General features: G+C 48.1%; 2 protein-coding genes across 5 annotated transcripts in view; one reads left to right on the top strand and one right to left on the bottom strand.

Moving 5' to 3' along the window:
* Positions 1–24275, top strand: part of LOC138958097 (ras-related protein Rab-37-like) — a 299221-nt gene that overhangs the window by 208802 nt on the left and 66144 nt on the right. The gene's annotated exons all lie outside the window — the stretch shown is intronic.
* LOC138958093 (ankyrin-3-like) overlaps positions 8836–24275 on the bottom strand; it is a 31955-nt gene continuing 16515 nt past the window's right edge. Inside the window, exons 1-3 of one of the 4 annotated variants that reach the window (XM_070329155.1) lie at positions 19623–19841; positions 17324–17472; positions 8858–14816 (exon numbers count right to left, since the gene is read on the bottom strand). In XM_070329155.1, coding sequence (XP_070185256.1) covers positions 9995–14816; positions 17324–17472; positions 19623–19691 — 5040 coding nt within the window. In that variant the 5' untranslated portion in view covers positions 19692–19841 and the 3' untranslated portion in view covers positions 8858–9994. Of the gene's footprint in view, positions 14817–17323; positions 17520–19622; positions 19863–24275 lie in introns of those variants that run through there. The other 3 variants (XM_070329154.1, XM_070329153.1, XM_070329156.1) reach the window with 3 other exon arrangements.

A 24275-nucleotide genomic window follows, 5' to 3' on the forward strand; every position in this document is an offset into this window, starting at 1 on the left:
CGGTTTTTCGCTGACAGCGCGCACGGGATTTTCACGGATTGAGTTTCTCGTGTCTTTTTTCTGCTTGGGAGGCAGAATTGTGTATAGCTGGACTGGTTTTTGTGACAAGGTCAGTCACGTGTTATTGGCTAGGTTGTCTGGGAGAGACACAAGGGCGGCGCACTTGACACCCAGCGGCAGAAGGGGAAGGATCTAATACACAGTTTCTAGAGTATGATGGTTTTTCACCGAATATTGTATTCGGCACTCTAGGGGAGCTTCCACCAGTTATTTTCCTTTCTCACTGCCACTACTTTGCTGAGGACAAGTCGTCAACTTTCCTTCGTCGGCGATGGCTTTCGCATAAGGATTCGACAAGGGGTTCTGGAGGTTTTTGGTCACTGTTGACGAACAGAGGCTGTTCCAGGGAGGAGGCGGACTTTGCTTCCATTGAGAGTACAATCATAGGCTTTTGAGGTAATAAATCATTATTTAACGCTGTTGATGAGTCTGTGTTGTGGAATGAAATACTCTCTGTTGTTCTTTCCAGGTTAGCGCATAATTTACTCTCTGTGACGCTAAAATACTAATCTGTATATGGTTTTTGCAGATAGGGAGAGAAGGACGGAAAATGACTGTTTTGTTGTTGTAAAAAGTCCGTTTTGTGCAGGCCCACGTGCTCGATGAGGTATTTAAAGATGACATGTTTTAAGGTGGTGGGTGAGGGGTAGCTGACATGTTTAGTGCACCGATGCTTTCTGTTTGCAGCCTTCGTTCGCCTCGCTTCGTTACGTTCCTGTAACATCTGCACGGCTGACTCTGGCGGGACCTGTTGAAGCTACGCTAACCAGGAGACCGGCTAACCAGGAGACCGGCTAACCAGCGGACCGGCTAACCAGCGAACCGGCTAACCAGCGGACCGGCTAACCAGCGAACCGGCTAACCAGCATACCGGCTAAGCAGCAGCAGCAGAGATAAAGCTAAGTGCACCATGTCGTACGCACCCCGTTGACCACCGTTGTCTTTTCTTATCTGTGATTTCATTGGAGTAGTGACAACGTGGGGTGTGTGACCCCTGCATGAACTAGAGCTTTTTGAACAGAACATTCTCATTTGACTGTATTTACACGGGATCAGCGTGTTACTATAATTTTCTATATACCACTGGCATTTTGTCAGTGAACACTGGTTTTTTACGTGTTGAGAACGTAAAAGGAACATATTTTGAGTGAAGGCTCGAGGGAGGTGGAGAGTTTATACATAAACAGGCGTCTGAAACTTATACTTTTGTTGACTCTATTTAATTGTATGACTGCGAGAGTGGATCGTGGTGTGGTTAGTTAATTAGTAGTAATTAACCGGTTCATAATCACCTTAAGTGATATATTGAAACGTGACACATGGGGGCCAAGCCGGGATTTACTCAGTTAATTTCCAACTGATAAAGACCCACCAATTAAGGATAACTAAGAGCAGATAATCTCGTCAGTGCTCGACTTATTTTCTGCTTGGTGCTACCCTTTTTTGTATAGTTTTGATCATATACCACACCTTAAGCGATTCACATCTTGCAGGAAATGTAAATTGTAATTTGTGAGTTATTGTATGCGCTAACTGTGATTACTTCCCTTTCCTTTGTTTGTGAATCTTTGTTGTTGTACGTTCAGAGTTTTCCGTTGCAGAGAGCTGAGCGGGGTTAGCGGATTTGTTATTCGTTTTACTCAGTTTTCTCTACATTGTTTCGCATTCTGTAACAGGTTATATTTCTACCGTCTTGTTTTACTTGGATTTTTCTCCATATTTTGACTTTGTTGGAATGTTGGGGGGGAAGGGTCCGAGGACTTCTGTCCTAACCAAGGCTGTGGGAGAGACTCTGTCGCACCGCAAAAAGCAGCCGATAAAGTAGGCCACGGCTGTGGGAAACACTTTGTTTCACCGCAAAGAGCAGCCATAAAGTAGGCTACGCGATTTGTTCTACACCGTTTGGATTTTTCTTCTGCATTTTCCGGTTGCTGGATTTTTATATCCACCGCTTCCATCACCGCGTGTTCTAGCTATAGCTGCGTTAGACTTACTTTTGTGATAAAGCTTTGCTAAACTAACCATGGCTACAGGGGGATCTCCTACGAAGAGGTTAACTTTTGAGACTCCTGGTAGCGAGGAACAGACAGAGCGAGACGCACGCGTTAGAGCGCGTAGTTTGCTTAAGCGCAAGGAGTTAGAACGTAAGGAAGACATAGAGCGACAGACGAGAAAAGAAGAGCTTGACAGACAAGAACGACAGGCCGAACGTGAGAGACAAGAACGACAGGCCGAACGTGACCGACAGGAAAAGAAAGACGAACTTGAGAGACAAGAACGACAGGCCGAACGTGACAGACTAGACCGGAAGGAACAGGCGGATCGCGATCTCCAGCTAGAACTAGCTAGGCTACAGGCCGAGAAGGGTACGCTTACTCAGGCTAGCGCGCCGACGTTTGTTGCCGACCGTACGAGACTGCCGACGTTCGACGATGACAAGGACGAGCTCGACGACTTTTTACGCCGGTTTGAGCGCATTGCATCTGACCAGAAGTGGGAAGAGGCCACGTGGGCTAGCCGCCTTAGCACCTGCTTAAAAGGACGCGCATTGCAGCTCTACAACGCTTTGGATGACGACGAGGCGAGAGACTATCAGGCACTAAAGAAGGCGTTACTCCAGCGCTTCAACCTGACTGCGGAAGCCTACAGACGACGTCTGCGTAACAGCAAGAGACTGAGCGGCGAGCTGAGTCATCAGTTTGTGGCACGCCTTAATCTCTACCTGCGGCGCTGGGTGGAGATGGCCGAGAAGAACTGGACCGTCGACGACCTTGCCGACCTCATAGTCATGGAACAACTGATGTCCAGCCTGCGACCTGAGGTGGTGACCTTCGTGCAGGAGCACCAGCCAAAGACTACTCAGGAGGCAGCCGACTGGATCAGAGTACACGAGGACGCCCAGGCGATCTCCGGCAAATCTTCAGGCTCACGGCCGGGAAAATCGGGAAATTCAGGTTCTTCAGGACCCAAGGACGGGAAGGACGATCAGGGACACAAAGGATCAAGTTCCAGAACTGACATCCAGTGTTATTACTGCAACAAGCGGGGCCACGTGAAGAAGGACTGCCACAGGAGACAGGCTGACCAGAAGGGTGTACACTTTGTTGGCAGTGAGGAGTTAAGGGACGTCACGAGCTCATGCACAATTCCACAACTCTGCGTTCCGTGCTCCAGGAAACATTTCCAGCCCCACTGCAACGTCTACGTTAACGGAGTGAAGGGCGAAGGTCTGCGGGACACAGGGGCAGACATGATAGTGGTTCGGGCGAGTCTAGTTCCAGCTATGGCCTACACAGGAGACAGCATCAGGGTGAGAATGGCCGAGGCATCTCACGCTTACGACTTGAACACGGCAGTGATCAAGGTCGTAACACCGTTGTTCACGGGGACCATTGTGGCCGTCGTCATGGACGATCCTCCATGCGACCTGCTCATTGGGAACCGGGTTCAGTTTGTGGACGGCGTCACCAGGGAGGTTCCCGTTTATCGGTCTCCCGACGTCATTTCAGTGCTCACGCGGGCACAGGCGGAGCGAGAGGACAAACCTCTCAAACCCCTACCTGCTGCACGAGCTGCCCTGGGGAACGTGACCCCCGCGCTTCTCGCGAAGGCTCAGGCATCTGATCCGACATTAGCAACTCCTCGGGAGCACGCGAAGTCGGGGAAGGTGAAGCTGAGCGGGAAGCATGGGAGGTCAAGGTTCCTCAGGGACAAGAAGTTGCTCTACCGGGAGTTCAGCAACCAAGAAGGTACATTCAAACAGGTTGTCGTGCCTCGCGAGTTTCGCGAGGGTGTCATGGCAACGGCACACGACTCGATTCTGGGAGGTCATCTTGGTACCAAGAAGACCACGGATCGTGTCTGGCGCCACTTTTACTGGCCAGGCATCTGCACGGATGTCCGACGTTTCTGTGCGTCCTGCGATAAGTGCCAGAAGGTGGTTGCCAAAGGAAGGGTGAGGAAGGTCCCCTTGGAGAAGATGCCGCTCATCGACGAACCCTTTCGTCGGGTGGCAGTGGACATCATCGGGCCCATCTTGCCTGCGTCTGAGGACGGAAACAGATACATTTTGACCATGGTGGACTACGCTACTCGATACCCAGAGGCGATCCCTCTGAAATCGATTGAAGCCACGCGAGTAGCTGAGGCTCTGGTTACAATGTGGTCCCGGCTGGGAATTCCATCAGAGGTACTCACCGACAGAGGCACGCAGTTCACGGGAGGAGTGATGGCGGAGGCAGCACGACTGCTATCACTGGAGCAGCACTTCACCACTCCTTACCATGCTCAGTGCAACGGACTGGTGGAAAGGTTCAATGGCACCTTGAAGACCATGCTGAGGAAACTAGCTCAGGAGAAACCACGCACGTGGGACAGGTACATCCCAGCATTGCTTTTTGCATACCGCGAGGTTCCTCAGGAGAGCTTGGGCTTTTCCCCATTTGAGTTGTTGTACGGCAGACAGGTACGCGGTCCCATGGCTATCCTGCGTCAGGCTTGGACAGACGAAGAAGCTGACGAGGAGGTGCAGACGACAGCGACCTACATCGTAGAACTCAGGAACAGGATTGAAGAGACCTGCAAACTGGCTCAAGAGAACCTGGGAAGAGCAGCACAGCGTTACGCGCGAGGATTCGACCGCAAGGCACGGCCGCGCAGCTTCAAGATTGGAGAACGGGTGTTGCTACTTCTACCTGTCAAACACAACAAGCTACAACTGCAGTGGCAAGGACCTTTTGAGGTGACAGCGAAAGTGGGCCAGAACGACTACAGGATCGTCATGAACGGGAAAGCACGCCTGTACCACGCCAACCTGCTGCGCGCCTACATAGAAAGGACTGCCTACGGGGAAAAGGACAAAGTGACAGAAGCAGTTGCTGTCGTGATGGACGAGACAACGGAAGAACAGGGAGGAGGACGTGTACCAGTTTGTCCGCTGGAGGCTAGTGAGGATCACACGGACGTGCACATCTCACCTGATCTTGGGGACGACCAGCAGGCGGACCTGCAAGAGATCCTGAAGGATGCAGCACGGGTCCTTACAGACATACCACTTCAGACGCATCTAGAGGAGTTTACCTTCGACTTGCTGGAGAAACAGCCAGTGAGGACGAAGCAGTATCCCATGCCTCACGCCCAGAAGGAGGTGGTCAGGAAGGAAATCGCCGACATGACGAAGTTGGGCGTCATCGAGCCAGCGAACTCTCCCTACAGTTCACCAATTGTGCTTGTGAAGAAGAAGGATGGACGCGTCAGGTTCTGTGTCGACTACCGGAAGCTGAACAAGATTACGGCGTTTGACGCGGAACCCATGCCTGATGTGGACTACCTCTTCAGTCACTTGGCCAAGGCCAAGTATTTTTCAAAATTAGACCTCACCAAGGGATACTGGCAAATTCCAGTTGCCGAGGAAGATCGCCCAAAGACTGCATTTACCACTCCATTCGGCCAGTTCCAGTGGACAGTCATGCCTTTTGGTCTACAGAATGCAGGTGCCGTCTTCACTCGCATGATGAGGAAACTTTTGGAACCATTGAAGCGCGAGGACATCAGCAGTTTCATCGACGATGTGCTGATCGCGACTGAGACATGGACTGAACATCTCGACGCCCTGCGCGACGTGTTCGGAAGGTTGAAGGACGGAAATCTGGGAGCTAAACCGTCCAAGTGCTACTTGGGATTTCGGGAATTGTCTTTCCTGGGTCATGTTGTCGGCGAGGGATTGCTCGTTCCAGAGGACGACAAGATCCAGAAGATTCGGGAGGCGGAGCCACCGCGCACGAAGAAAGAAGTCAGGTCGTTCCTGGGCCTAGCCAGCTTCTACAGACGCTTCATCCCGCACTTTGCCGAAATCGCACTACCACTGACCAACCTTACCAAGAAACTACAACCGACCGTTGTAGTGTGGACTGAAGAATGCAGCTCCGCATTCAACACCCTGAAGAGGCGACTCACCAGTCAGCCTATTCTCCGACTACCAGACCTGAATAAGGACTTCGTGCTGAGGACAGACGCTTCAGGGAAGGGACTTGGGGCAGTGTTGCTTCAGGAGACAGAGGGGTTTTTGCACCCTGTTTGCTTCGCCAGCCGTAAGCTGACCTCGGCCGAGGCAGCGTATGCAACGGTTGAACGCGAGTGTCTCGCCATTGTCTGGGGCATCCAGAAGTTCGAAGCGTACCTGTACGGACGACCTTTCTGTCTGGAGACGGACCATCAACCTCTGCAATATCTTCAGGTTGCAAGGTTGGCAAACGCCAGACTTATGCGCTGGGCGTTGATTCTCCAACCGTACCAATTCACGGTACGCGTTATTCCGGGCGCCAACAATGTTGGAGCTGACTTTCTCTCTCGGGCTGTAGAGGAGAACATGACTGTGAGCGAAACCGAGGTTTCGTCTTGAAGAGGGGAGGTGTGTCACGATCGGGTGACAGAGACCAAGAAAGTGTCACTCAGTGGAGTGCCTGTTCTTGGTCGATTATGATAGAAAGCGCCTGTACGTGATATTGGGCTACAGCAGAGTTTGCTGACAGTGCTCAATCAGCACGGATGTTTTGTAGCGCACGAGTTTCACAGTGGGGGTTTTTGCTGTCATAGGGCTGACGGTTTTTCGCTGACAGCGCACACGGGATTTTCAGGGATTGAGTTTCTCGTGTCTTTTTTCTGCTTGGGAGGCAGAATTGTGTATAGCTGGACTGGTTTTTGTGACAAGGTCAGTCACGTGTTATTGGCTAGGTTGTCTGGGAGAGACACAAGGGCGGCGCACTTGACACCCAGCGGCAGAAGGGGAAGGATCTAATACACAGTTTCTAGAGTATGATGGTTTTTCACCGAATATTGTATTCGGCACTCTAGGGGAGCTTCCACCGGTTATTTTCCTTTCTCACTGCCACTACTTTGCTGAGGACAAGTCGTCAACTTTCCTTCGTCGGCGATGGCTTTCGCATAAGGATTCGACAAGGGGTTCTGGAGGTTTTTGGTCACTGTTGACGAACAGAGGCTGTTCCAGGGAGGAGGCGGACTTTGCTTCCATTGAGAGTACAATCATAGGCTTTTGAGGTAATAAATCATTATTTAACGCTGTTGATGAGTCTGTGTTGTGGAATGAAATACTCTCTGTTGTTCTTTCCAGGTTAGCGCATAATTTACTCTCTGTGACGCTAAAATACTAATCTGTATATGGTTTTTGCAGATAGGGAGAGAAGGACGGAAAATGACTGTTTTGTTGTTGTAAAAAGTCCGTTTTGTGCAGGCCCACGTGCTCGATGAGGTATTTAAAGATGACATGTTTTAAGGTGGTGGGTGAGGGGTAGCTGACATGTTTAGTGCACCGATGCTTTCTGTTTGCAGCCTTCGTTCGCCTCGCTTCGTTACGTTCCTGTAACATCTGCACGGCTGACTCTGGCGGGACCTGTTGAAGCTACGCTAACCAGGAGACCGGCTAACCAGGAGACCGGCTAACCAGCGGACCGGCTAACCAGCGAACCGGCTAACCAGCGGACCGGCTAACCAGCGAACCGGCTAACCAGCATACCGGCTAAGCAGCAGCAGCAGAGATAAAGCTAAGTGCACCATGTCGTACGCACCCCGTTGACCACCGTTGTCTTTTCTTATCTGTGATTTCATTGGAGTAGTGACAACGTGGGGTGTGTGACCCCTGCATGAACTAGAGCTTTTTGAACAGAACATTCTCATTTGACTGTATTTACACGGGATCAGCGTGTTACTATAATTTTCTATATACTACTGGCATTTTGTCAGTGAACACTGGTTTTTTACGTGTTGAGAACGTAAAAGGAACATATTTTGAGTGAAGGCTCGAGGGAGGTGGAGAGTTTATACATAAACAGGCGTCTGAAACTTATACTTTTGTTGACTCTATTTAATTGTATGACTGCGAGAGTGGATCGTGGTGTGGTTAGTTAATTAGTAGTAATTAACCGGTTCATAATCACCTTAAGTGATATATTGAAACGTGACAGATATCTTACCTTGTAATCTGTTCGTCCCCGTCAGTACGTGTGGTTTGTGTAACCTGAGATATCTTACCTTGTAATCTGTTCGTCCCCGTCAGTACGTGTGGTTTGTGTAACCTGAGATATCTTACCTTGTAATCTGTGCGTCCCCGTCAGTACGTGTGGTTTGTGTAACCTGAGATATCTTACCTTGTAAGCTGAGATATTTTACCTTGTGTTTTCCTGTTTCCCGCCTTTTTACATTTAGTCAAAACTTGAGGGGGAATCGAGACGAGGGTCGTGGTGTATGTGTGTGTGTGTGTGTGTGTGTGTGTGTGTGTGTGTGTGTGTGTGTGTGTGTGTGTGTGTGTGTCTGTCTGTCTGTGCGTGTGTGTGTGTGTGTGTAGAGCGATTCAGACTAAACTACTGGACCGATCTTTATCAAATTTGACATGAGAGTTCCTGGGAATGATATCCCTGGACGTTTTTTTCCTTTTTTCGATAAATACCTTTGATGACGTCATATCCGGCTTTTTGTAAAAGTTGAGGCGGCACTGTCACACCCTCATTTGTCAATCAAATTGATTGAAATTTTGGCAAAGCAATCTTCGACGAAGGCCGGGGTTTGGTATTGCATTTCAGCTTGGTGGTTTAAAAACTAATGAGTGGGTTTGGTCATTAAAAATTCGGAAACTTGTAATTAAAATTAGTTTTTTATTAAACGAACCAAAAACAATTGTATCTTATTCTCCATCATTTTCTGATTCCAAAAACATATAAATATGTTATATTTGGATTAAAAACAAGCTCTGAAAATAAATTAAAAATATAAAAATGATGATCAAAATTAAATTTCGAAATCGATTTAAAAACACTTTCATCTTATTCCTTGTCGGTTCCTGATTCCAAAAACATATAGATATGATATGTTTGGATTAAAAACACGCTCAGAAAGTTAAAACGAAGAGAGGTACAGAAAAGCGTGCTATGCAGCATGGGCGAAACCACTACAGCGCTGAACAGGCTCGGCAGTTTCACTCCGTTTTGCACAAGCGGCGGACTACGGTCATTGTGAAAAAATGCAGTGCGTTCAGTTTCATTCTGTGAGTTCGACTGAGCTTCACTAAATGTTGTATTTTCGCCTTACGCGACTTGTTCTTCTTTAACTTTGACTGTGTGTATGTCGCTGTCTCATGATTCTCCCTCTGTGTGAGATGCCTTGACTGTGTGTATGTCGCTGTCTCATGATTCTCCCTCTGTGTGAGTTGCCTTGACTGTGTGTATGTCGCTGTCTCAGGATTCTCCCTCTGTGTGAGTTGCCTTGACTGTGTGTATGTCGCTGTCTCATGATTCACCTTCTGTGCGAGTCAAAATGTCTACTGCTTGACATTTCATGGGAACTCATTTTTTGGGGGACTGTTTTCAAAACATGAATCGATGACTTGCATTTAAATTCCACTGCATGTTTCTGTAAATGATTTAAATTTGGAATGTTGCTCATTACAAGAATGCTTTGCTCGAAAGCTGTCCCTTTTGGAGAGTGCGCATGTTGGAGAGAAATCCCACTCAGGTCACACATGCTGCTTGTATTGGGAGGAGCGGACAGACAACGCGTACACGTGTTGTGCCCAAAAGACATTCTTGTGCTGTGCTCTGTGAGGGGTGTTTTCTGTGTGTTTGATATTATTTTGTTTGGACCTAGCTACTGATGTGTACATTGTTGTTAAACAGTTGTTTGTTGTATGTTTATCAGGGTTTGCTAGTGTGTGATAGGGTTCGTGTCCGTCTGTAGATGTTAGTTTCTTTGTTAGTCCTGTGTTGACAACTCTTCGACAAGCGCTTAGAACTGTACCCACGGAATACGCGCTATATAAGCTTCATATTGATTGAATAGGGTTAGGGTTAGGGTCAAACACTCGAGAAAAAAAAAACTGCGCGTGAGCGAAGTCAAAATGGCTGCAAAACAGAGTAGCGGTGTGTTGCTAAAGAGGTTTGTTCGACGCATGCCTAGCGAGGACTTTGGCCAGCAGGGGAAAATTCCCAGTCTTCGCCACAGTACCAGCAGACTCTCCGTTATGATTTCTCGTGCCCTGGTCAGCACCGGAGTGCAGTAACACCACGCTCACGTCCGAATGGCCGGCCGAAGCGGCCAGAATGAGCGGCGTGTTACCATGGTGATCTGAACCGTTAACATCGGCTCCGCCCGCCAACAGCACAGCTGCGACAAGACCCTGCCCGTGAAAAGCCGCCAGATGCAGAGCTGTTCTACCGTCTTCATCACAGGCGTTGACGTCCACTGTGTGGATCAGCAGCAGGTCAAGCGTGTCCAATTGGCCGTGGACAGAGGCGTGGTGTAGAGGACACTGACCTCGAGTGTCACGTGCTGCAGGGTCTGCATTCAGCTTTAGCAGAACCGCCGCGATGTCACCATGACCTGCAGCACAGGCGTAATGCAGCGCTGTCAGTCCACCCTCGCTGGTACTGTCAAGGTCGCTCAAGGTCGGGAGGTGACCGAGTACTGAAGCCGTGTCGCCATGGTAACAAGCTGCGTGAAACGGGGAGGAGGATTGTTGGAGTTGGATTCCTCCTTGCGACTTGATGCAGTTATTGTGTCGTGATTCCTTGTCTTTAGGGTGATTATTTATTCTCTTCTTCGGAAGATTCCTTCCTGTCTTTGTTCCTGACAGGTCCTCCTGTTTAGTATCGTGGACTCTCTGTTCTTTGTTTATCCCAGTGCATGATATCTCTTCTTTTTTCGATGCCTTCCTCTCTCTTGTAATCTGTTCGTCCCCGTCAGTACGCGTGTTTTGTGTAAGCTGAGATATCTTACCTTGTGTTTTCCTGTCTCCCGCCTTTTGTTCTTTACCTTTGACTGTGTGTATGTCGCTGTCTGGTGATTCTTCCTCTATGTGAGATGCCTTGACTGTGTGTATATGGCTGTCTGGTGATTCTCCCTCTTTGTGAGATGCCTTGACTGTGTGTATGTCGCTGTCTGGTGATTCTTCCTCTATGTGAGATGCCTTGACTGTGTGTATATGGCTGTCTGGTGATTCTCCCTCTTTGTGAGATGCCTTGACTGTGTGTATGTCGCTGTCTGGTGATTCTCCCTCTGTGTGAGATGCCTTGACTGTGTGTATGTCGCTGTCTGGTGATTCTCCCTCTGTGTGAGATGCCTTGACTGTGTGTATGTCGCTGTCTGGTGATTCTCCCTCTGTGTGAGATGCCTTGACTGTGTGTATGTCGCTGTCTGATGATTGTCCGTCTATGTGAGTTGCCTCTCCCTCCGTCGTCTCATCCCTTACTTTTTCTTCCTCCGTTTTATCTGTCTCCGTCAATTCATCTGCTTCTGGCGCCTTGCTTGCTGATGATGAAGCAGAGACGCCTCTTCTCAGGCCCGAATACTCTCCGCTCGTCATAACACGGTCAGAACGTGTCACATCTGTTTCCGATCGCTGGCTGTGGCTGATGAAAATGAGCATTATTTCTAACCGCCGGTCTATGTTTTGCTTTTTTTTGGCGTTTTCTGCATTCTCTTTTCTTATCTTCTCTCGTTCCTGCATCTGGAAGCCATCCAACATGGAGGTTGGTTGGGCTGCTCGGCCGTACGTACCGGGAGGTTGAAAAAAGGACGGAACGGTGGGTGTGGAGTACTGGTGAAAGGCAGAGCTGACCTCACGGGGTTGTTCCAGTTTGAGAGACTGTACAACAAGTGGGGGGGACAGTCCCTCCTTGTTCGTGATGCCTGTACAAGCGCCCTGTTCCAGCAGGGTCTTAATCACGTCTACATACAGGTTGGAGCACGCGTGGTGAAGGGGCGTGTCGCCGTCACGGTTGACTTCATTGACGTCAGCCCCCTCCTCCAGCAACCTGCTCACCAGCAGAACGTGACCTTCAAAGCAGGCTTTGTGCAGAGGCGTGTCGCCCTTCTCGTCGCGAGTGTCCACCGCTCCGCCATGTTGGACTAAGACGTCTAACAGTTCCATGTCACCAAGAAGACATGACACATGAAGGGGAGTAACTCCTTGCTCATTTTCAGCGTTGACGTTGGCTCCGCGGTCAAGCAGTAGTTTGACCTTGTCGATGCGCTCTTTGTTGGAGCGACATGCTCTGAGGAGAGGTGTGTGTTTTTGTCTGTCCCTTGCTTCAAGATCACCGTGCGCTGTCAGTAAGGAGGCCAGCATGCATTGTGGGTAAAACGAACTAGCCGTGTGCAGAACGGTGTTTCCTTTAGATGACACAATGTTCACTTCTGCTTTGTTTGCAAGAAGTAGATGAGCAACTGTGGGATTCCTGGTTAGGAACAATGGTGTTTTAAGCTCGTCGTCTTGTGCATTCACATCTGCCTTGCTTTCGATCAGCAGCCTGGTCAGTTCGCACAAGCCCCCGTAAGCAGCTACATGCAGAGCAGTTTGACCATTATTCTTTCTCGCATCTACGTCTGCAGTGCCTTTTTTCAACAGTGTTTTCACGACTTTGATCGTGCCATTTTCACAAGCAACGTGAAGCGGCGTATCACCCAGCGAATTAGGGCTATTGACCGACGCACCATAGCTGATTAAAATACCTAAAATCGGCTCGTGACCTTCCTCGCTGGCAACATGCAGAGGCGTGACTGTTTTGCTGAAGCCGCAGTCTATGGGGTGATCAGGATTGTAGCCATGTGACAACAAGATCATCAGAGCGTCAGCGTTCCCCGACTTGCACACAGCGTGGATAGCTTCGGGTCTTTCAGCAGTCGTGAGCAGGTCTGGCATCCAGTCGATCAGAGCCTGCAGGACATCAGCGTTTTGCAACTTACAGGCCAGAGACAACAGGCGTTGTGCAGCCTCTTTGTCCTTGTAATGATGTTTCACTCTGGGCAGCAGACTAGGCAAAACGGAGACCTGTCCTTTCAGGCAAGCATGGTGCAGGGGGCTGTTTCCGGCGTTATCACGGACATCGGGAGAGGCCCCGTGCGTGAGGAGGGTGTGCACTACCGCCTTGTGACCTCCCATGCAAGCCAGGTGTAGCGATGTCAGCAGGACGTTATCCAGGGAGTCTTCAGGGGAACACCTGTATTCCAGCAGTGTGTCCACGACTTGATTGTGGCCTTTGAAACTCGCTTCAAGGAGCGATGTCCAGCCAAACCCTGTTTTTATTTCTGCACAGGCCCCAGCTTCAAGCAAGGCTCTGGCAATCTCACTATGGCCGTTCTGAGAGGCCAGGTATAATCCTGTGACACCATGTTTGTTTGCTACATCCGGTGATGTTGCATGAAGAGTGAGGTTGATCAGAGCCGCCTTGTTACCAAGGTAACAGGATCTACAGAGAGTGACCTTACCTTCGGGGTCGTGTGAAGCGACGCTACACTGCAGGAGGTCGTGCACGAAACGAGTGTGTCCTGCCTGGCAGTCGATACGGAGCTGTGAGTTGCGCGTGGAGCCGTGTGCTGACGTGACGCTGTGTGAGATCAGAAGTTCAACGACCTTGAGGTGACCTTGCTGACAGGCGTAGTGCATGGGAAGCCACCCGCCCTGATCCCTTGCGGCTGTCTGCACGTTGAACTTGATCAGAAGCTGTACCAGGTCCACGTGATCGTAGTATGCCGCCACGTGCAGCGCGTGAACCATGAAGCCAGTGTTTTGCTTGGAATCCACATTGGCTCCGTTCTCCAGCAGCAGGCGGGCCGTGGCTGTGTTTCCATAGCGACAGGCGATGTGCAGCGCTGTCAGGCCGTTACAAGTTCTCGCTTCTAGGCTTGCCTTGTGCTGCACGAGCTGCTCAGCAACGTGTTGATGTCCAGCGAGACAAGCCACGTGCAGCGGCGTCCAGTGATTAATGTCAGCCACGTCTACCGGACATTGGCAGTCAAGCAACGCTCCGACGATCTCCCCTTGACCTGCAAGGCTGGCCACATGGAGAGCAGTGAAACCAGCTTCGTTCTTCACGGACATGTCGGGTGCCGATTCCAGCAATGCTTGCAGGCTGTCGAGATCGCCTGTGTGACACGCACAAAACAGCCGTGCCATTCGCTCTGTGGTTTTTTGGTTCTTCTCCATTGACTGGGTGCCGCCTGCTTCTGATGGCTGTACTTTGTCTGCTGAGCTGTGTGCGTGCATATTGCTGGACGTGTGTATGCCTGTGACGTCATCTCTTGTGATCCCTTCTGTTGTCCAGTCGTCATCCTCGAAGCATTTAGCTATGTCGGTTTTAGTGCCAGTAAATGAATGTCCCCACTTTGCTGATTTCACTGTGGGTTTCATCAAGCTGTTTTTGATGATGTGTGGAGAGACGTGAATGCTGACTTTAGGCCCCGCACCACACGACCCCGCACCACACGACCCCGCACCACACGACCCCAACCCCACACCTTCGCTCTTGGTAAAAATCTTCAGACTCTCGGTTTCATCTAGACACGACTCGACAAGCAAACGACAACGAACAGGAAAGTAAATCCCACTTTTATCACAAGTGACAATCGTGTCCAGGAAAGTGTCAGTACTGTCGGTGTTGGTTGTGGCCAGGTGTTTCTTCAACACCTCTCTTTTCTCGCCTGCCGATAGGCTGGTAGGAGGGTGAGCCAGATCAACGGAATGCCTGAAAATGGCGCTGGGACGGTGCTCGGTTTGGATTGTGTCCAGTATGACGTCATTGAGCGTGATGATGACGACACACTTACCGCTGAGCGCCAGCCGCTCCATGGTGGTGAAGGCGTGAGTCCAGTCGAGGAAGGAGGTGTGGGTGAGCTGATGACGTCCCCACACGTGGTCCAGCACCACCGCCTGCTGTCTGTCTCCCCCCACGTATTGCCTCCACTCCTCGAACCTGGAACACCGACATGTTTCATTACTTCATTTTCCCATTGCTACGAAATTTGGATCACTACCTCCAAGTGCAAAGCTAGCAGCAACAAGAGTCGCGCTACATAGGTGTGTGCATGGAAAGCTGACAGCAAGAAGAGTCGCGCTACCCAGGTGTGTGCATGGAAAGCTGACAGCAACAAGAGTCGCGCTACATAGGTGTGTGCGTGTTTACGTGTAATCAGCCTACTGCACTACTGGTCAAATGGCCACGGTCTTTTACGTGCCACAGCGGCGACACGGGGTGGGACATGGGTAAAATGTAAATCATACCATAAAGTGGACCCATGTCTGTCCCAGCCTTGTTCCAACCTGTGACGCAAGGATCACACGTCCAGCTCGTAGCCAACTGAATTTCCAGGCATTATAGCAAACCACAGTTGTTTGAGTAACCAGATTTGTTAAAAAAATTGTTTCCCAGTACAACTAGTACACCATCAAGGCTTCTGAAACTTAAAACCCTAACAAAATTGTCACAGTTTTAGTGACACGTTTGAGAAAGAAACTCTTTGTTGGGCGCCTTTCTTAAATTGCAACGTAATGCGCCTGTGCTAACCCTAAGCATTGGGGAAAAAGTTGTGGCAGACCTTCACAAAATTCACGTGGAAACCGTCCGGGTATGGGGTGATTTCGCTCACCGTTTAGATCACGTGTTCCAAGCATGCCATAGGTGTGTTTGGTAGGCGACCAGTGATTGGTCAGGAAGATCGCTTGGTTGTGGTTGTCAATGAAGGTGATAGCAAACAATAGAGGTTGGCAAGGTAATAGCAAACAAGAGTTGTTGTCAAGGTGATAGCAAACAAGAGAGGTTGGCAAGGTGATAGCAAACAAGAGTTGTTGTCAAGGAAGGTGATAGCAAACAAGAGTGGTTGTCAAGGAAGGTGATAGCAAACAAGAGTGGTTGTCAAGGAAGGTGATAGCAAACAAGAGAGGTTGGCAAGGTGATAGCAAACAAGAGTTGTTGTCAAGGAAGGTGATAGCAAACAAGAGTGGTTGTCAAGGAAGGTGATAGCAAACAAGAGAGGTTGGCAAGGTGATAGCAAACAAGAGTTGTTGTCAAGGTGATAGCAAACAAGAGAGGTTGGCAAGGTGATAGCAAACAAGAGTGGTTGTCAAGGAAGGTGATAGCAAACAAGAGAGGTTGGCAAGGTGATAGCAAACAAGAGAGGTTGGCAAGGTGATAGCAAACAAGAGTGGTTGTCAAGGAAGGTGATAGCAAACAAGAGTGGTTGTCAAGGAAGGTGATAGCAAACAAGAGAGGTTGGCAAGGTGATAGCAAACAAGAGTGGTTGTCAAGGAAGGTGATAGCAAACAAGAGTGGTTGTCAAGGAAGGTGATAGCAAACAAGAGAGGTTGGCAAGGTGATAGCAAACAAGAGTGGTTGTCAAGGAAGGTGATAGCAAACAAGAGTGGTTGTCAAGGAAGGTGATAGCAAACAAGAGAGGTTGGCAAGGTGATAGCAAACAAGAGTGGTTGTCAAGGAAGGTGATAGCAAACAAGAGTGGTTGTCAAGGAAGGTGATAGCAAACAAGAGAGGTTGGCAAGGTGATAGCAAACAAGAGAGGTTGGCAAGGAAGGTGATAGCAAACAAGAGTGGTTGTCAAGGAAGGTGATAGCAAACAAGAGAGGTTGGCAAGGTGATAGCAAACAAGAGAGGTAGTCAAGGAAGGTGATAGCAAACAAGAGTGGTTGTCAAGGAAGGTGATAGCAAACAAGAGTGGTTGTCAAGGAAGGTGATAGCAAACAAGAGTGGTTGTCAAGGAAGGTGATAGCAAAAACAGGAGTGGTTGTCAAGAAAGGTGATAGCAAACAAGAGTGGTTGTCAAGGAAGGTGATAGCAAACAAGAGTGGTTGTCAAGGAAGGTGATAGCAAACAAGAGAGGTTGGAAAGGAGGTTAGGACAGACACGAAGAGGAGACAGAGAATGGGGGAAGAAAACTGGAGGTCTTAGAAACCACACATAACAAGAAATTCCTCCGAGGTAGGAAAAACACCCCCGTCAAAGGGAAATAACCTTCTCAGTTGGTGGCAGTGACTGAGTGAGAATGGTTATTTCCCTTTGACCATTAATATGTCCCTCTATAAGTCCTTGTATAATTTTAATCCACCAATAACTCCCTAACCGTGTGTTTGACTGGTCCCAATTTTTGTAAGGACCGTCTCAGGAATGTATAGAACCTGTTCACCAAGTTTGGTGACGATCGGTCCGTTCATTCTTGAGATCTATATGCGAACACAAACACACAAACAAACAAACAAACAAACACATCGACCGAAACCTATACACACCCCTATACCGGGGGTGTAATAACGGAGAGGAGACAGAGAATGGGGGAAGAAAACTGGAGGTCTTAGAAACCACACATAATAACGGAGAGGAGACAGAGAATTGGGGAAGAGAACAGGAGGTCTTAATAACGGAGAGGCAGACAGAAGTCAAACAAAGACAAGGAAAAAACTACGCTAACGGACCTGTGCAAAATGAGCGGAGTGAATCCCCTGGCCTCATAGTGGCGGAGTAGGGCGTGACTGATGCAGGACTTTCCTGAGCCAGGCGGACCAGATATGACGAGCATTCCAGAGCTGCTCATGTGTTGCAGGGCCTCTCTGAACGATGGCGTCTGCACGAAGATGTCTGCGTCACTATCCATGGCCATCTTGCTCTGGTCTGGATAACACACACACCCATCAAATCACCGTCGTCATCCTCCTCCTCCTCCTCCTCCTTCTGCTCCTCCTCATCATCATCAACCTCATCATCATCCTCTTGATTATCATCATCATCATCATCATCATCATCATCTTCATAATCATCATCATCATCATCATCATCATCATTAAATCATTATCATCATCATCATCTCTTGTACAACCCGATCACATACACCCCAAAATAACACAAAGAAGCTGACTGAATGTTTGAGTGATGGTATTACTGTAGGGAAAGGTTGTCTAAAATGGACCACAACCTAATATGGACCACTTTTCTGTTCTGACAAAGTAACCGTGCTGGAGCGCTTAAAACAATTTCATTCGCTGTATTTACCCTCTCTGCCTAAGTTGCTCATGTCAAAACATTCTAGAAACCCAAACCTGAAAACCATAAGGCTTTTTTTATTTCTTTTTACCTTCGGCAGGGTTCTTTGAAAATGTGGCGCTATAAACGGATTAATTTCGGTCCACAGCCAAACCGGTTATCACACAAAAAATGCTGTATATGACAGGTAAGACTGTATTTGTTACATTTTAGCAGAGTTGACCCCGAGTTTCTACTACAAAAAAACACAAAAAAACAAGCGTAATCTGAAAGTTTGTGTGTGTTCTAACCTCTTTCAACAAATAGAAATAAATAAAAGCTAAAGGCTAGTTTTATTAATGCATTATGAAGCTTGCTGAAAATAACCTATAACTAGCCCTTGAGCTTTCAAACAAACATAACAATTAGTCTTCTTTTCGTGGAAGTTGGTAATTCTTTTTACATTTAGTCAAGTTTTGACTAAATGTTTTAACATCGAGGGGGAATCGAAACGAGGGTGGTGGTGTATGTGTGTGTGTGTGTGTGCGCGCGTGCGTGCGTGCGTGCGTGCGTGCGTGCGTTCGTGCGTGTAGAGCGATTCAGACCAAACTACTGGACCGATCTTTATGAAATTTTACATGAGAGTTCCTGGGATTGATATCCCCGAACGTTTTTTTCTTTTTTTCGATAAATACATTTGATGACGTCATATCCGGCTTTTTGTAAAAGTTGAGGCGGCACTGTCACACCCTCATTTTATAATCAAATTGATTGAAATTTTGGCCAAGCAATCTTCGACGAAGGCCGGACTTCGGTATTGCATTTCAGCTTGGTGGCTTAAAAATTAAATAATGACTTTGGTCATTAAAAATCTGAAAATTGTAAAAAAAATATTTTTTTTATAAAACGATCCAAATTTATGTTCATCTTATTCTTCATAATTTTCTGATTCCAAAAACATATAAATATGTTATATTTGGATTAAAAACAAGCTCTGAAAATTAAAAATATAAAAATTATTATCAAAATTAAATTTTAGAAATCAATTTAAAAACACTTTCATCTTATTCCTTGTCGGTTCCTGATTCCAAAAACATATAGATATGATATGTTTGGATTAAAAACACGCTCAGAAAGTTAAAACGAAGAGAGGTACAGAAAATCGTGCTATCCTTCTCAGCGCAACTACTAAACCGCTCTTCTTGTCAATTTCACTGCCTTTGCCCTGAGCATGAGCGGTGGACTGACGATGCTACGAGTATACGGTCTTGCTGAAAAATTGCATTGCGTTCAGTTTCATTCTGTGAGTTCGACAGCTACTTGACTAAATGTTGTATTTTCGCCTTACGCGACTTGTTATTTTTTCTCTGTTTTTGATAAGCTTCTATAGTTTTCTGTTGTGCTTTTAATAATGTTCTCATCAAACCAAAACAGATGAATCTAAAGCATATTTGAATCAATCTGACGTGCACATTTGTATCATGTTTTTGTGAGTATAGGGGGCTTTTGACAGTGATTCGTGAAGGCCTCGTCACGGGTTAGGACCATTTGTGAATTGTTCTGTATTGAATGTTTGCTGAATGTCTATGAAAGGTTATTCTAACGGTTAACGAAAGAGAGAAGGAGTACCAAACATAAAAGGAAACTTATTCGAAAGAAAGCAAGTTAATTATCAAAAAGAAACAAAAAGTGGTATTTATGAGGCAACCTTCCCCTATTTATTGACTTGAGTCAACTCATACGGCTACGCCTCACCTTTGACCTGTGTGTAGCCGGCCTCGCTGTCAGTGTGGTGCACGTGCTTAGTGTGATACACGTCGCCATGGTGATGGATGACGTCACCCTTGTTGACGATCTTTTTGTGCGCGTGCTGATTGATGTCACCGTGGTGGTGGTGGTGGGTGCTCTTGTCGGTAACACGGTTGTCTTGGTAGTTGTTGTGTGTGATCTCCATCTGGCCTCCAAGGTTGATCTCCCCCTTCAGCGTCAGACCACCTGGAGAGCAAGGAGGGCACAGTGGTAAAATCACGTGCCTGTCACGGTGAGTCCACCTAGTTGGACCTGGCTACCACACCTGTAGAGCAAGGTGGGCACAGTGGTTAGAGCGCGTGCCTATCACGATGAGTCCACCTAGTTGGACCTGGGTACCACACCTGTAGAGCAAGGTGGGCACAGTGGTTAGAGCGCGTGCCTATCACGATGAGTCCACCTAGTTGGACCTGGGTACCACACCTGTAGAGCAAGGTGGGCACAGTGGAAGACATTTTGTTTTAAAGTAACATTTTTATGGACAATAAAGTGTTGTTATTGTTATTGTAATTGTAAGAACGCGTGCCTATCACGATGAGTCCACCTAGTTGGACCTGGGTACCACACCTGTAGAGCAAGGTGGGCACAGTGGTTAGAGCGCGTGCCTATCACGATGAGTCCACCTAGTTGGACCTGGCTACCACACCTGTAGAGCAAGGTGGGCACAGTGGTTAGAGCGCGTGCCTATCACGATGAGTCCACCTAGTTGGACCTGGGTACCGTGCCTATCACGATGAGTCCACCTAGTTGGACCTGGGTACCACACCTGTAGAGCAAGGTGGGCACAGTGGTTAGAGCGCGTGCCTATCACGACGAGTCCACCTAGTTGAACCTGGCCACCACACCTGTAGAGCAAGGTGGGCACAGTTGAAGACATTTTTTTTATGTAACATTCTAATGGACAATAAAGTGTTGTTATTGTTATTGTAATTGTAAGAGCGCGTGCCTATCACGACGAGTCCACCTAGTTGGACCTGGCTACCACACCTGTAGAGCAAGGTGGGCACAGTGGTTAGAGCGCGTGCCTATCACGATGAGTCCACCTAGTTGGACCTGGGTACCACACCTGTAGAGCAAGGTGGGCACAGTGGTTAGGGTGCGTGCCTATCACGACGAGTCCACCTATTTGGACCTGGCTACCACACCTGTAGAGCAAACTGGGCACAGTGGTTAGGGTGCGTGCCTGTCACGGTGAGTCCACCTAGTTGGACCTGGCTACCACACCTGTAGAGCAAGGTGGGCACAGTGGTTAGGGCGCGTGCCTATCACGATGAGTCCACCTAGTTGGACCTGGGTACCACTGGAGCTGATGGGGTCTATGTCGACCAAAAGAGTGGGATTCCCTGTAGGTGGAATTCCTGTAGGTGGATTCCCTGTATACAGGGAATACCACAGGGTGTAGTTCATGTAGCGTTTCGCTGATATCGCTGAAAGTCACGTGACGCTTTGCGACATCGGTAGAATTTGATGTTTTTCGATATCTTTTTAATATTTCTTAGAAATTCGAGTATGGTTTGCAAGTTTTATTGAAAAACTCCACCCTGTGTGATTCCCTTATACAGGGAATCCCCCTACAAGAACTCCATCCACAGGGAATCCCACTCTTTTGGTCGACATAGACCCCATCAGCACCATTGGAGAGCAAGGTGGGTGTTGTGTTCATGACCCTATTATTCCGATCGTATTCCGATCCATGTTTTATACATACTATTTAGTATATTGCACCCTGGGAGTGTTGGCACTTCCGCCCAGCACTCAACCGCCATTCACAACCATGTGCCAAACCTGAATAAATACTAAGCAGAACACACTGATAGCGGATGAATGCAAGATATGACACTGGCGACGAGGATATCCGAGTGAGAACAATGGTTGCTGCCCTAACTTCGTTTGAGAAGTTCAACGTCTTCTCTGACGAACAATCTGCCGGCGTCAGGTGGAGGAGGTGGGTAGCACGTTTCGAAAACTTACTCTGTGCGCTTGACATCACAAAAGATGCTCGAAAGAAGGCATTGCTTCTCCATTTTTGTGGTGACGAAGTATACAACATTGTAGAGTCTTTCAGCGAGGAGAAGAAAGGAGCTGGTGCTACGCGTCAGGTTGAAGGACGAGCAGTAGCAAACGAGTATGTGACACTCAGAGACTCATTGACCGAGTACTTTACCCCCAAGAAAAACACTTTATACGAAGTGCTCCGGTTTCGAAAGTCGACTCAACTAGAGGGTGAATCGATAGATACATTCCAGAATAGATTGCGAGCACTCGCATCTACATGTGAGTTCCACAACAATGATCAAGAGATACTAACTCAGATTCTTCAGGGTTGTCACTCACAACGTCTAAGAAGACGAGCTCTGCGTGACAATTGTGACCTAGACCATCTGTTAGCAGAAGCTCGTGTTTTGGAACTTTCTGAGACTCGTGCTGTAGAAATTGAGGGATCAGTCAACGCGCTCTCTATCAACAAGCAGAGAAGATATTCTCAGAGTCGTGGATCGCATCACTTTCGCAGTTCACAATCACACTCACAGTCCCACAAGGATGGTCACAAGGATGGTCACAAGGATTTCAATCAGCAAGACATGCTTCTACTGTGGTGGACAGTTCCCACATAAAGCAGGATGTCCATCGAAAGGGAAGACATGCAAACGCTGCGCGAAAGTCGGACATTTTGCACGTGTCTGCAAAAGCCAAAAAGTAAGACACGTGGTGGTGGAGGATACCACAGTTTCCAGAGAAGTTGGATGTGAGACGTCAAGCGACGAGTCAGTTTTTGCTGTAAAACAGAAGACAGCGATTCATAAGACACCGGTCGTCCATGCGACCATATGCGACACCCAGATACCTTTCATAGTCGACACAGGTGCGACAGTGAATGTTCTTTACTGGAGCGTTTTCAGCAAATTACGCCCACAAGCAACACTTCACAATCCATGTCCGCTCATCTATGCATTTGGATCCAAGACACCACTTCCGATGAAAGGTTTCTTCATGACTGACATAACTTTTCGCCAAAAGACGGTCAACACCAAGATATACATAACGGATACAGAAGGTACCGGAAATCTCCTGAGTGCCGAGACAGCCCAGGCGCTGAAAATCATCCAGTTTGCTTTTTCGACAAGCTCGCCAAAGATCATCGCTGATGACTTTCCTTCACTGTTTAGTGATGGAGTCGGCAAAATCAAGGACGTGAAAGTGAAACTTCACATTGACCAGAACATTCAACCTGTGGCACAACAACATCGGCGCATTCCATTCCACGTGCGTAAAGATGTTGAAGCTGAACTGGAGAGATTGGAACGTCTCGACATCATTGAACAAGTGCAAGGCCCTACCCTATGGATCAGCCCAGTGGTGGTTGTTCCAAAGAAGACTGGAGGTGTGAGGGTATGCATCGACGTACATGCGATAAGCAAACAAGGCGATTTCAAGAGAAAAACACCCCATGCCAACCATGGATGATCTTGTAGCAGACCTCAGTGGATCTACTGTCTTCTCAAAACTTGATATGATAAACGCCTACCACCAGCTGGAACTTGAAGAGAACAGCAGGTACATCACAACGTTCACGACCCATGTTGGACTCAGAAGGTACAAGCGTCTACTTTTTGGTGTCAACGCGGCGTCAGAAATCTTTCAAAACACCATTGCTGGTCTACTCCAAGGCATCCCCGGCACAAGAAACTTGTCAGATGACATCATCATACATGGCAGATCACAACAAGATCATGACGAAAGTCTGCGAATAACTCTTCAAAGACTTGAACAGAACGGTGCCAGACTAAACAAGGAAAAGTGTGTCTTCTCTGTGAATGAACTGACTTTTTTCGGTCTTAAGTTTGGCGAGAAAAGAGTGTCTGCAGATCCTGAGAAGGTGAAGACCATCACAAACACGTCCGCACCAGAAAATGTCAGTGAGGTGAGATCATTCCTCGGGATGACACAGTACATGTCAAGATTCATCCCCGGCTATGCTTCAATCACAGAACCCCTCAGGAAGCTGACAAGAAAAGAGACTGTGTGGAAATGGACAAAAGAAGAACAACAAGCGTTCGACAAGCACAAACACTCGTTGACAAACACTCCCGTCATGTCGTACTTCAGCCAAACGGAAGACACAACAGTCTTGGTTGATGCTAGCCCCATTGGACTTGGAGCTATTCTGATGCAGAAGAACAAGGTCATCTGTTATGCCAGTCGAGCACTGACAGACACAGAACAACGCTTCTCACAGACAGACCGAGAGATGTTGGCGGTTGTCTACGGAGTAGAACATTTTCACCTGTATCTTCATGGATCTTCATTCACTGTAGTCACTGATCACAAGCCGCTTCTTGGAATCATGCAAAGCCGGAAGCCGACAACAGCCAGAATTGAACGGTGGAGGTTGCGACTGATGCCATACAACATGACCCTGATATATCGTCCAGGACGAGATGATCTAAATCCAGCAGACTACATCAGCCGCCACCCTCAAACACCACCAAAACGGGAAAACGCTGGAGAAGAATACATAAGGTACGTCACCAGAAACGCAATCCCCAAAGCAATGACAGTACAGGAAGTGAGAGATGCCACACAACAGGATGACACGCT

Source organism: Littorina saxatilis, linkage group LG2, assembly GCF_037325665.1.
Source record: "Littorina saxatilis isolate snail1 linkage group LG2, US_GU_Lsax_2.0, whole genome shotgun sequence".
NCBI classification, from domain to species: Eukaryota; Metazoa; Mollusca; class Gastropoda; order Littorinimorpha; family Littorinidae; genus Littorina; species Littorina saxatilis.